This window comes from Oryzias melastigma, linkage group LG16 (genome assembly GCF_002922805.2).
Source record: "Oryzias melastigma strain HK-1 linkage group LG16, ASM292280v2, whole genome shotgun sequence".
NCBI classification, from domain to species: Eukaryota; Metazoa; Chordata; class Actinopteri; order Beloniformes; family Adrianichthyidae; genus Oryzias; species Oryzias melastigma.
In genome coordinates, this window is record NC_050527.1 from 8,792,842 (window position 1) to 8,806,128 (window position 13,287).

The following is a 13,287-nucleotide window of genomic DNA, read 5'->3' on the forward strand; positions in this document are numbered from 1 at the left end:
AACAAATTACTGCACCAAACTAACCCCGGATATTTACTGAAAGCTTGATTTAAAAGCCGCTACCACAAAATGTCGATTATTATCAGTTTTTCAACTTGAAAGGTCGATTTACTTGTTTATTTGTAGTTTAAAAGTCCTGCCACTATTTATCCCATGTTAGTACTAAATATTAAGCTGCTAACCCGGATTATTTTCCCCCATATTTGGCGTTTTTACCTTCTTTTTAGATGTAGAGAGAAGCTATATTACCCTGACTGGTAGCGGCGCTTTTTACAAAATATTTTTTGATATTAGAATAATATGAAATAGCACTGCAGAAAGCTGTTATTTTGTATTTTCACAAAGGTCGCCCTGACACGAGATGACATGAGTTCAGCTCGACTGTAATAGCGGCGTGTAGCGGCGCCGCCGACATATCTCCTCTCTGCCGCTAGATGGCGCACCGAGTCCAGCCTGTGGAGGATTAGCGGCGTCTGCTGCAGTCTGCATTTCTGCTATATTTTTCCAGTAAGGCGTCAAGTGCAAATCATGAGATGGCATTCAAAGGCAACGCGGTCGATTCAAAGGTAAGAGGATGACGTAGCTGTGCTGTGAGGATGGAGCTCACTAAATACGATGCTTTTCGAGCCTAGAACAATGTGTGAAATACTATCATAATTTGACACAGTTGCGTTCTGTGTTTATTATAAGGTTTACATATTGAAGGTTGGCTTGTGTTATAGCCGCTTTTAGTAAGGCGAAGGCTATATTGGTTTATTTAACATTTTATTCTCTATATTAGCCTACAAACCGGCAGGTTTCTCGCGTTCAGGACGTGAAATACTTGACAACAAAATGTAAATATATGTAAATCTCCTGTGTTTTCTTACAGACCGTGCTGTTCAATCTCTTGCTCTGTCTGCTCATATTTTATTCTCTTTTCTACATGATCGGGAGCGTGTGTTTTGGTGCCTTCAGGTGAGGGCATTTACACGCATGCGCACTACTGCTGCTGGAACACAGGAGGGGAAATCAAGTGAATTGTTGATGAAAATTCTGTTTTTAACATGTTCTTGTAGTATTTTTCTCATGATGAAGGACATATTTAAAGCAAATTAAGCTTAAAAATTAGTATTTCTTTATTCAAATTGTTGTGAATCAGGATGAGTAGGCAACTAAGACACACAAAAGCTTGTTGCAGTGATGTAGGCGCTGGAAGCTTTGTCAGATCCATTTTAAAGCATCCACTTACAGACCAGTAGATCTATCTTCGGTTTCCTCGTCCGAGCTGGCATTTTACTCAAAACGGTTCAGCTGTAAAGCTCTGAAAGAACTCCCCATTTATGTTGCACCAGTAATGTCAGGTTCAGGTTTTGAGGAGTTCTAACCTATCAGGAGAGGGTGTAAACGTAGGGATCATGGGAAATGAGGGCAGGCTTACTCCATGACTCAGAGGTAAATTTCAGACGAAATCGGCTTCTGCTGCTCTGCAGAAACTATGCCCTGGAAAACGACACGTTTTTAAATCTTTACAAAAACAGAATAATTATAATTAAACAACTACTGGGAACACTTTTACAATAGATCAGACAATAAAACTCCACTCCAATCATCTTTTGATCCAATTTAAAAGCCTTTCCAGCGATCTTGTAACTGTGATTATGCAGTTTTTAGATAAAATTAAACAAATTATTGTTTTCTAGAACAAAATTTGTGCTGAGTGGCAGAAGTGATTAGAAACTCGCCACCGACTTGTAAGCAGGACTGTTAGCGCAGACGTAATCCTCCTCTCATCATCTCTCCCATTGCTTAGAGCCCTTCACAACCCCAACATAACATGAGCGGTGCAACAAAAATGTTGAGCCGTATTGGAGCTATCCAACCGTTCAGTTCTGAGCCAAATACCAGCTCGGATGAGGAAAACCAAGACCCTAATGGGTCTATTTGTCTGCAAGTGGATGCATCAGAACGGAGCGGAGCAGGGAGTCTTTGGTCAGCCCATTTCAGTTTGTACATCATGACTGAGAGCTTTTTCAAACTGTATTTTTTCATCTGCTACTGATTCATCACAATATAAGTGAAGAAACTCAGAAACGCAGTTTGAATCCTAAATTCTTAAATATATATGTCCCCCACTATGAGAAAACCGCTACAGGAAAATGTTAAAAAAACAACAAAAACACAATTTTCACTGGAATGGGTCTTTAAATAATTGATCATAGAAGGATATGATGATGATAACCACTTGGAGCAATGTTTCATGGCAATAGTTTGTTAATTTTTGGTGTTTTGAATCTAGATTCTCAAAAATATGCCTTATTCACTAATTCACTAATAACTAAAAAATCTGCATTACCTGGAATAATGCTAGTGTGAAAATTGTTGCTAAATCTGGTTGCTGAAAATGCTGAAGCAATTTACCCTTATTGCTGAAGGGATTTGCAGAAAATGCAAAAGCTATTTGCAAAATGCAAAATTTACCTAAACGCTTGAAATTTTGTTAAAGAACTATGAAAGACTACTGGCTGAAGTTGGCCTAAATTTCTGAAAAAGTGTTAGTACGTTTGCTTAAAAATCCTCAATACATGGCAATTTTGCAAAAGCATGTAGTGTGTTACTTAAATATGAGCAAAACTATAAATTAGACCAAAAAACCTTAGTAGATGCCAAATTAGCCTGAAAAGCTAGTACATTGCTAAAAAGCTTGCACATTGCTAAAATACTAGCTAAACTCCAAGATAGCCTAAAAGTCCTCAGTAAAATCAGTCAAAAACCTTCCTGTTGCTAAAATATTAGCTATACTTAAAAGTAGCCTAACAACCTTTGTAGATAACAAATTAGACAAAAATCTCCAACATGTTGCTAAAATATTTAATAAAGTTAGCATTAAAAAACCTCAGTAAATGCCAAATTATCAAAATGAGCTAGCATAATGCTAGTATAACAGCTTATTGCCAAATTATTTAAAAATTACTGTAAACAATGGTCCCAAAGTGCATACACTTTTTTTTTACTGGCAAGTTTTTACATGCCCAAAATCGTACGGAAAGGAGCAGGAGAATCACTGTAGTGTTAATGCTTTGAAGCGTTCATATAATAAATATATTCTGTACTTTATATTAAGGGCCTCTTTAGTTGAGGAATATAAATCCTTTGATGAAACTCACTTTGTCATGCATTTGCAATCTGTTTTCTCTGATCCGAACGTCCAAATTCATGCATGCAACAAACATGGCTGACTCTTCTAAATCTTTTTTTTTTTTTTTTTAGATTAAATCACTTTGATGGTCTTATTCCGTTTGACTTTAAGACTGAACCTGCTGATTCTAACTCCAAATATCTAGGTGAGCATAAAGAAAACATCCAACATAGCCCCTATAGCACAAACGAATAATGTTTGCACAGATTGTTTAGTTTTTTTCCTGATTTGTGTCCCACAGTTAACCTCTTGTCCTTGGAGCTTACCTACTTTTGCAGTGGTCTATTCTTTGCTGCAGTGGTTAAGAAGCAAGTATGGGATTATGCCCTTACTGTCACACTCCTTCATATAATAATCACCAGTCTAGGTGAGTATCTATCCTATTTACACAGTTAAATGATAACATGGGTTTGTAAAGGGCTTCTTCTGTTTCTGTCACAGTAATGTTGGAAGTTCCCATGGTGTGGCAATGGTGGTTGGCTTTGGGTAAGACAAATATCACTAAACCTTTTAATGTAAAGTGTCATTCAAAGCTGCTTTAAATGTTTTTCGTTTGTTTTTTTCAGGTAGTGGCCTGTTCCTGATGATTTGCAACGGTCAGCTGATCTCTTACTTCATGTGTCAGAATGATGAAAGCTATGTGACCTTCAGCCTGTACTGAAACCATAAAGGCAATTCTGTTTATAGTCTCTAAGCTGGCTTGTGAAGTGAGACAAAAAGGATCGGAGCAGATGCTCTTCTCCCCGAGATGGCCATTAAATTCTCCACAGTGATAGATTTTCTCTGTTTGTCACTAAAAAAAGACACAACATCAGACATAATGTCAAGGACGGCTGCAGTTTGTGTTTAATGGTTTCCAGTAGAATGGCATCTTGTGGTGTGTTTGCTTGCAATGCACTTCTTCTGTCACTATGCAGTATTAAGGTCTTTCAGCGTTTAGTAAGATGTGAATGTATAGATGAATATTTTTCTTTACACTGTATGTTTTTTAAATATAAATGTAAAATGTAAAAAAAATAATAAATTATTATTAATAAAAAATAACATTTTGTTTTCATGGATGATGCTCCAATTACATTAATTTGTTAAAATATGGGCTAGATTACCCACAAACATGAACAAAGTCATCAATAAACATGCAATACAAATCCATGTAAAAAAAAGTCAAACTAGAAAAATATAAATATATCAGCAAACAATATGAAAAAAAAACATGTCAACAAACATGCAGATGTTTTGAGGCTGCTATAAAAGAGAGTTTGTTGCCACACATTCCTCTGAGTTGATAAAGGAGAATCCAGGGAAGGCGTCGCTGGCACAAGCTGCCTGACACCTGTCATTCACAGAGGCAGGAACAGGTTGTAGTGTGAACTCAGGATCAATGTAGCTGACATCACCCGGACCGGTCTGGAGAGGAGATGAAGATAAAATCTCACTGTAGAAAATCTGCTTTTATTTAAAAAAAAAAACAAAAAAAAAACAAGGAAAGTTCTATTTGTACCACGTTTGGGACGAATGGAGGTCTAACTTTTCTGGCCAGAAGGTCATCCCAGTTAATGGAAGCAAAGAAGTGATGTTCCTGGATTTCCTCCTGATGAGACAACAGAGTTAATATTTATCACAGCTACCCCTTTATTATTTTTTTTTTTACATGCACTTACAAAATCACGCTTCTCTCCAAGACGGCTGGAAACCTCTCTGTCCAACAAACCGGCCAACAGTGACTGAGCAGCTCTAGAAGCTCCATTAGGCAGCTGCAGAGGAGCGTGAAGTATGTTCTCAAACATCTCCACTTTTCTTTGGCTGTAAAAAGGAGGCTAGAACACAGAGAAGAAGTTTGATGAAGTTGCAGACAGAGATTCCAACGAGGAAAAGATCTCATCAACACTCACCATTCCACTGAGCATCTCAAAAAGCACAACTCCAAGGCCCCACCAGTCCACTGCAGGGGTGTACGGTTGGCCTTGTAGCACCTCTGGAGCCAGATATTGCGGCGTGCCGCAGAAGGTATTGTTCATGATCTCACCGACGGCCACACCCTCTTTACAAAGACCAAAGTCTGTCAGCATCACATGACCCTCACTGTCAAGCAAGATGTTTTCTGGTTTGAGGTCTCTACATGGGAAAAACATTAGACAAAAGTGTTGTTTTAATCCTCTTGGGCTCGCACTAGCTCAAATAAACTCCATTTTTGCCCCCCTTGGATTTACTTTTTGTTTCTTCTCAATTAACATCATCATTTTTTAATGTAGTGTTGGTCGACATGGTTGCAGCACTTTTTGGGGAATAGCTTGCATGAATAAATCAGGAATTCTGGAGCTAAATTAAACATTGAGACAGAAAGAGAGCAAAGATGGGAAAGACTTCCAAGACTGTGCATGGATGTATTTGTACCTGTAAACAATCTGAAGAGAGTGGAGGTAACCCAGTGCAGCAGCCATCTCTGCAGTGTAAAAAGCAGCTCGGGGTTCTGGGAATGAGCCTTCCCTTTGGAGGTGATAGAAAAGCTGAAAAATTAGAGACAAAAAAGAAACTTTTTCACCTTTTTTGCAGATAAATCAAAAGGTCTGCTTTTGTGTTTGTAAACTTGTAAAATAAAACGAATTAAAAATATATTTAAAACAAGATTTCAGATTTTTTTTCACTCTTACCTCTCCTCCATTTACATAGTCCAGGACAAAATACAGTGCGTTTGGTGTCTGGAAAGAAAAATGTAGTCCCACCAGGAATGGATTTTGAAGTCCCTTCAGCAGCACGCTCCTCTCAACCATCACATGTTTCTGCTGCAAAACAAAAAAAGAAAAAGCCAACGTACACAGTTAGTATCTTTTCAGGCAAACGATACAATCAAAAGTCTGTAGGACAGACAGACCTCTTTCCTCTTGATGATCATCTGCTTCTGCAGAACTTTTACTGCATAGTATCCACCTTGTTTCCTGTGTCTTGCCAGGAGAACCTGCAATTCAAAAGGTCTTCTTATTCCAGTAAATATAATAAAAATAAGCATAACAAATAAATGAGTAAAAACAACATACCTTTCCAAATGTTCCACTGCCGATAACTGTAAGGAATTCAAAATCTGAAGGTGTTGTCCTAGATAACGCAATAAAAGTAAACTTTATTACCATTCCTTAACAGATTTAGAATAAAACAGTTCATTTAGTCAATAGAGTTACTTTTAAGATGGGACTACAACTGTTAGTACATGCTAGAATTGTCAATAAAAATGTATCAAAGGACTTTATATTTTTTTTAGATCTATAAAAAAGCCAAAGGTGTGCATTTTTAAAAGGATTTAGATGTGATGTTGACATATATATGGTGCAGAAAATAAGTGTTTTGCACCAACAAACCAGCAATAATCTTTCCCATTACAGACCTATTACTTCTTGAGGAAGCTTTTCTATTCTCCTCAATAATCACTATCAATATAATCATTGAAGATCCATCAATGTGATTCCCTGGAATGTTTTTTTAATTCTATTTTTCCCAGTTGAAGTGTACCTAATATTAACCTCTCCCATCTTTTTACGTAGGAGAACTCGGTGAACCAGTGAACTAGTTAAAAAATGTCCACATGGAAGTTGTTGATTTCCCCCCAGAAGATATGGGTTAATAAAAAAGATTTGTACTCGGAAAGTGTATTATTTATAGTTATTCTGACCTGAGATAACACGAGAGCACTACATGCTCTCATCTTCTAAGAAATTATGTAATCTAGATTGAACTAGTGTTACTTTAATACGGAGATGGTCATCATTGGTCTAGATGCCAACTGAGCAACTGAAATATAAAATACAAAGCCAATTTTAGCCTAGGGGATAAATACAAAATATAGAAATAAATTTAGTCTTTGGTGGGAAATTATTTAAAATAGAAATAGAGAGACATAAACCAATGTTACAAAAGAGGTTCAGATTATTTATGTATTCATAAAATTTTAGTTTAAAGTGAACCTGGTCTAATGTGCGCGAAAAGTAAAAATTTGCCTTTTTTAGTCCAACAGCGCACACTTAATAAGAGTTGAAATGTAGACCACCTGTGATTTTTTTGCAGCTGAAGAGACTATTTTTGCCACTCTGTGATTAGTTTTGGACGTTAATTCAGTCTAAAGTGCTGCAGGTTGCATCGCGATATTGTAAAGTTCACAAACTTCTGTGCTTTGTGTGAACTTTTTGAAACCTAAAAATTAATTGGTGTTGACAAAAAAATATATCTAACATACTTACAGTGGAGAGTCCGTGTTCACTGAGCTCTGAAAAAAAAAAAAACACACATGGGTATGAGGGTCAGGAGGTCAACGCCTACTAAATTTCATCTCTTGTAAACAAGGAGCACATTCTTGTTGAACTTTTCCATGGACAGTGAACTCACCAGGGTTGCCTTCTCTGCCTTTTTTCTCTTTGACTTGCTTTTTCGCCGTAGATGTTTCTGAGTTTCTGGGCTTTTAATGAGAAGGTCAAAAAGAGCACATGAGGATTTTGTTTTAAGCAAAAGAACGCAACAAAAAAATCATTAGCGAATGAATTTTCTTGATTGCTTACTGCTGGCAGAAGAACTTGCTGTGAGCAACTTTGTGCAAGAGGTCACTGAATGCACCCTTTTTCCCTTTGAGTAGAGCTGTAAAAGATGAGGCAATTAATAGTTCAATCAAAGTTGCATCTGTATTTTTTTTTTTTTAATTGAAGGTTATTTTGGAAACATTTATTATGGCTAAGCATCATATATTTGTCTCTTTCTATATAATATTAAGTCACATCAACATTATCAAGATTTCACATCCTTCACTTTTCACCTAATAGTACTTTAAGATTTAAAAAAAAGAAAAACGTACCTGAAAAAAAAGCAACAAGTCCTTTCATTTTTGCATAAGTTATTAGTCTTTCTTGAGTTCCAGTTTTCCTCTAAAAAAGAACCAGAGTAGAGGAGAGTCACTTCTTCCACTGTCCTCCTGCTCACTGAACTGTTGACGCAGGAGACGATGAATACCCTGACGGTTGCTTTCATGGTCCCTCGGAAATTTGAATTTTTATTTCAAGAGATAGCAACGTCGTGTCTAAAAATAACTTTCTTACTATTATTTTTATTATATTTTACCTAATTTTTGTAAATAAATTCTAAGTGGTATGTTTGGTTCATAAAATGCAACGAAAAGAAAAGTTGTTGTGTTTTACCCATTGTGTAACTCGGTTCCTGAATGCAGCATACTAGAGTAGAAAATGCCAAAGAGGAACTGCTGCCCAAAGCTATGCCAGTTATTACGTGGTCACTGAAGTGACCTTTATGCCAATTCTTTCTTTTTTATTTTATTTTTTTTCCCTTCTTTTATTATTTTTCTCTAACAAAAAGTGATATTTGTTCTGAAATAATTAATTTTTCTTTACATGTAGACTTTAAATGGAACAAACAAAAGATTACTATTTAGGCTCTAAAAACATTTTATTTAGTTTTTGAGACCGAACTTGTCGGATACTTGTTGTGTTTTTAAAACGAAAGTTCCAACATGTAAATTGCTGACACCCTCTCTGGAGTTTTGCCATCATGTGCCATGACTGTCATGCTTCGGAAATGATCAGGACCACTTCAGACATTTGTTGGCACCTTAAAAAAAGATATAGAATATATAGATATAGATAAAAAAAAGCAGGATTAGTTGCAAAGTTTTTCTTCATTTTGTCATATATTTAAATATAAGTACATTATATAAAAATACATAGAGTCAAGACTTCTTCATTATACCATGCCCAGCTGATCATGGTAGTTTAAACTGATTTTATGGATAGAAGGTTCAAATTTTATGGATAGGTGGTTCACATTTTCATATCACATGACAATATATAAGAGAGTTTGCCTTTCTATGGAGTCTCTGCCTTAAAGTAAGTGAAAAATTCCTGGCTTTTTTTTCTGAGTGACAAGGTGGTGCAACATAGCAGCACACTCCGTTGAACAAAATGTGATTCACACATGCCGTCTTAATTTTTTTTTAGCTTACACTCTACTTGGAAAAAGATATGGTGGTAGTTTCTTTCATTGGAAATGTAATTAAATGACAAAAATCATTTAAAAATAATCCTAACTGAAGTTTCCATACTGGTTCTTTTGTTTGGTCATACCTCATTTTTCACAATGACATTTAAAAGCATTTAGTTGAGAGTTTCAAAGTCAAACTGTGGCATCAACATGTTACATAATGAATGAAGAGAGCACAGGGTGGGTCTGTCACTGGTACACAGATTCCTAGGTTATGTAAAGAGAATGAAGCACGATGAACAAGTTTAAATGTTGAAAGACAACAAAACTCCAGAAATTCAAGATACCTGAATGTGGGAAAGAGTGAAAGAATGTCTGAGGAATGCAGTGCGATTTCTCAAACGTGAAGTGCAATAACATCTGGTCAGTCCCCGTGTCTCTCTGGTCTAATTTTAGAAGCATGGAGTAGAGGGCAGAGAGGGCTCGGGGTCTGATGCTGCTGCAGAAAATCGATCCTCTGACGGGAACAGAAGGAGGTTCCTTTCTTTTTCAGTGCCGGTGTCTCTGGCAGGGGAAGCCAGAAAGAGTAGAAACCTCCCCTCTCCTGCGTCACAGCGTCGTGAACCAGCCTATGCTGGTCTGACGAACCCTCAGTCTGGTCTCAGATGTGTCGTCCCATCACTCTGACTGCCTGGAAACAGGTCAGAGCCGGTTTCACCCCTAAGGAATGCAGCAGATGTCACTGAACACAACCTGAACATCTTAACACTTTTGCTACGTTCTGCCACGTGAGTGAGCAAAGCAGGTCAAGGATAAAGACGTATGTTTTTCATTCCAAAAGTGTAGCTTTTGGAATGAAAAAGTAAAGTTTGTATTAGGTTTAAGATTTAAAACAAATAAAATCTTTAGAAATTTGACACAAATTTCCCTTTGAGCCAAAAACTCTTTTGATTTTACTTTTGGAAATAGTTTGAAATTGTATTTAGTACATTTATCCAATATTTAGTAGGATTGTATCTGAAAAAAAGAACACAAAAATCAATTTAAACTAGGTTTGTTTTTTGTCTCAGCTGATGTACATAAGTTTTCTACTTAATTGAGAAACATTTTTTGAGGGTGTTGGATCTTATACATGGCAAACTTTCAGTCATATCAACTTAAAAAAATAAAATGTTCAAAGTAAAGCTTAACATGAAAATGTGTGCATTTACAAACTGAAAATACAAATCCAAAAGTGGAAACGTATGGTACAAAAGTGTAAATTTAAACAGACCAGATAAATATGTGATTGTTCAAGTTGTGTTTATACAAATGAGTGATTTTCACATGTTTTGATTGGATCATAAGGACATAAAGTAATTTTTTGACACTGTAATTAAATTATTTTTAAAAATATTACCAGAAGACTTATTTTGTTATGAAACCACCATTCACCTTCTAAACTCACTCAATCTTGTGGAGGGTCACAGAGGTCGCTGGAGCCTATCCTAGCCACCTAAGTGTACAGTCTGGACAGTTCACCAGTTCATCACATGACCACACTCTCACACCTAAGAGATAACTCTGTCAGTTAACCTATGAGCATGTTTTTAGCCAGAGTGCCCAAACAAAACTGAAATAAGAACAAGTAAACTTCACACAGGAAGAACCCAGTGAGGCCCTCTCGCTGTGAGGCAATTGTGTTAACCACCACACTAGCAAGCAGCCTGCTATGTGACACAAAAAAGGGATCGAAATAGAAAGAAGCACCAAGACGAAGTCCACCTTCACAGAACAACTTTTTAAAGTCTGACTTGTTAGTTTGAAAAGCACCGCATGAGTGTTTGAAACAGCTTTCATCCTCAAAGTGCAGAGTTTACATCTAATATATGAAAACTAAAGGCATTTTTAGGATCACATTTTTTCTTGTAGTCCTTACAGCTTATGAAAAAGAAGAAAGACTATTTTTAAGATGACTACAGTTTTTTTGGATTCGCTTGATACATCCAAAGAGCAGTGAAGACTAAACTGAAGTTCAAAATTAGAAATAGGTGTTTAAACATCTTCATTTTATCTGTAACAAAGATGAAAAAGGGACTTGTTATGTTGAAAGAGTACCTTCAACCACTTTATAAAACTCTATTGATTTGCTCAGATCACATTCAAAGCTTAAAGGCAACATCTGGCCTCTCAAGTGTATCCCCTCTACTTCCACCTACACCCAACTGCTAGTCCAGCTTTGGAGCCAAGCTGATGTCCCTCCTCCTAATCTAGAGCCAACCAGGTCAGCTGCATCAGAGAAGGCTTTTATGGTCTGCTTTTGGACTCACCCAAAGACGTCTTTCAGCTGTCCAGTTGGAAGTTTTCCCAATCAAGCCATACTCAACTGGCTTTATTCTCACATTTTAATGTTCCAAACCACAGTTTTTCCTTCTTTCACTGATAAAATACAGTTAAGTCTTTTAAAAAGTGCAGCCTTGAGGAAGGACGACCATAGCATATGATGAGGTCTAAGATTAATTGTCACAACGTCAGCAAGGAAACATCACTGCTGATCCAGGTCACTGGCACCTTCACATCTCATGGTTCACTTATTGAACTCAGATGTCAGAACTTTGCGGGTTGATGTCACTGCATTTATAAGTGCTGGTGTAAGTGTCAGACTGCAGAAGGGTTATTAGCCTTGAGGCAGTTCATCACTTAGCTGTCATCATGTGTAATGGCCCTGTGCCAGACTTGGCATGAGACTCCCCTGTGCAACTTTCAGGCTTGAACAGAGCTGGGATATCTCTCTCTCAAAGATCTCTTGGACTGTCTTCACATGAAGTTTCTTGCAGATTTTGGTGGAAAGAAGCGTGACTGTGTCTATCAAATATGCCCTATATGGACAACCTAGATGTGGGCCTCTCCCTACCTGCCACCCTTAGATCTTAGTCCACATACTTCATAAATGCCAATCGCATTTTGCAAATCTTGGTGTTCTACAAAAGCTGCATGAATTCTGAAGAATTGAGAGGTGCATTATATAGTTAAAACCATTGACTTGATGGAACAAGAAGATATCTGGACATTTGGATTTTTGGCCAAATCCTGTTCACTCTTAGCACCACAAGTCTCGCTCTAAAATGTAATTGTTCCCACTATTCCAGTTTGTTGGAACACCTACCTTCTTTTGTCCTAAAAGGTGATTAAAGCCTTTCACAGCTTCTCAATTACTTTTTTGTGGCTTCAGTACAAGAATCTTTATCATAAGAACAAAGACTTTCATGGATTTCTTTTGTGAGAGAACTTATTCATCTCAGGCAGGAAGAGTGTTCTCAAGAGTGTTCTCTGTCCTGCTTTGATTTGTTCCAATCTAAAGTATTTGCACGTCGGATATTAGTAATTCTTATTTTTTATTCTACACATTCATTAAAGTTTTGTTTTTTCAAAAATACACTCATAACAAAGTAGATGGTACTTTTTATTTCAAGCAATCTATAATTTGATGCCGAGTTATCCTATGTCTGACATATCTTTCTATGGTTATAAATCTCTGTTGATCATATTGGACATGCATTATTCTTGCTTTGATTGCTTGAAATAAACCATTTCAATTGGCTGTAGTATCTGAAAATAATACAAATCCGATATAGTCACATTTTCACTCTACACTTGAGTAGGTTTTACACCAGTAACTTGTTTCCTCTTACTTGAGTAATCTTACATGAGTACTTTTTTGATACTCTGTCTGGTTTGGTTTAAATAAATTGCAAATAGTGCAGCTCTTACATAGCTATTAATTTATAATGGCTACTGTAAATGTATTTAGGCTTTTTGAAAGAGACAGAGCACTTTTTGAGCATAGATTAATAAAAATCCCATAATTTATTAAGTGTCCTCCAACAATATATCCATTGATTAGAAGGAATTCTCTGAATCTGGATGAAAACACTATAAAAGTTGATTTAAAAAATGATAAAGGCAACAGTAGTACCTCGTCTGTCCTGTGGATGGCAACAAAAAGTCAGAAAATATTGGAAAACAAGCAGTGAAAGAGTTCAATTTCAACTTCCTTCTGTTTTTTAGTATTAGAGTATTTGATTTGCCTCAGTGGATCATCTGTTCACAGGTTTTAGTTTTTATCACAAAACTTTTCAGCAGATGAAATTTTCTAATAA

General features: G+C 36.6%; 2 protein-coding genes across 4 annotated transcripts in view; one reads left to right on the forward strand and one right to left on the reverse strand.

Moving 5' to 3' along the window:
- Positions 1-4,356, forward strand: LOC112143994 (transmembrane protein 244). 3 transcript variants are annotated; one of them, XM_024268287.2, is made up of 6 exons: positions 1-566; positions 872-957; positions 3,250-3,323; positions 3,420-3,545; positions 3,620-3,664; positions 3,745-4,356. In XM_024268287.2, exons 1-6 carry the CDS (start codon positions 534-536, stop codon positions 3,837-3,839), a joined length of 459 nt encoding a protein of 152 aa, XP_024124055.1. In that variant the 5' UTR covers positions 1-533; the 3' UTR covers positions 3,840-4,356. The 3 variants fall into 3 exon arrangements, with proteins under 3 accessions (XP_024124055.1, XP_024124056.1, XP_036071676.1); XM_024268288.2 differs by lacking the exon at positions 872-957; XM_036215783.1 differs by lacking the exon at positions 3,620-3,664 and having other exon boundaries at positions 3,745-4,239.
- The window catches only part of sgk2b (serum/glucocorticoid regulated kinase 2b), a 10,502-nt gene continuing 1,216 nt past the window's right edge, over positions 4,002-13,287 (reverse strand). Inside the window, exons 2-14 of the mRNA XM_024268286.2 lie at positions 9,496-9,868; positions 8,013-8,082; positions 7,723-7,798; positions 7,553-7,622; positions 7,408-7,433; positions 6,214-6,271; positions 6,051-6,134; positions 5,830-5,961; positions 5,573-5,685; positions 5,071-5,293; positions 4,840-4,995; positions 4,680-4,769; positions 4,002-4,585 (exon numbers count right to left, since the gene is read on the reverse strand). Of these exons, the coding sequence (XP_024124054.1) occupies positions 4,424-4,585; positions 4,680-4,769; positions 4,840-4,995; positions 5,071-5,293; positions 5,573-5,685; positions 5,830-5,961; positions 6,051-6,134; positions 6,214-6,271; positions 7,408-7,433; positions 7,553-7,622; positions 7,723-7,798; positions 8,013-8,040 (1,218 nt within the window). The 5' untranslated portion in view covers positions 8,041-8,082; positions 9,496-9,868 and the 3' untranslated portion in view covers positions 4,002-4,423. The remainder of the gene's footprint in view (positions 4,586-4,679; positions 4,770-4,839; positions 4,996-5,070; positions 5,294-5,572; positions 5,686-5,829; positions 5,962-6,050; positions 6,135-6,213; positions 6,272-7,407; positions 7,434-7,552; positions 7,623-7,722; positions 7,799-8,012; positions 8,083-9,495; positions 9,869-13,287) is intronic.

What these genes read in the sequence shown, in the direction of transcription:
- LOC112143994 (XM_024268287.2), top strand. Translation starts at nt 534, where the DNA reads ATGGCATTCAAAGGCAACGCGGTCGATTCAAAG. An exon ending in TTCTAACTCCAAATATCTAG is followed by an intron (nt 3,324 to 3,419) that starts GTGAGCATAAAG and finishes TGTGTCCCACAG; the next exon opens with TTAACCTCTTGTCCTTGGAG. An exon ending in GCAATGGTGGTTGGCTTTGG is followed by an intron (nt 3,665 to 3,744) that starts GTAAGACAAATA and finishes TGTTTTTTTCAG; the next exon opens with GTAGTGGCCTGTTCCTGATG.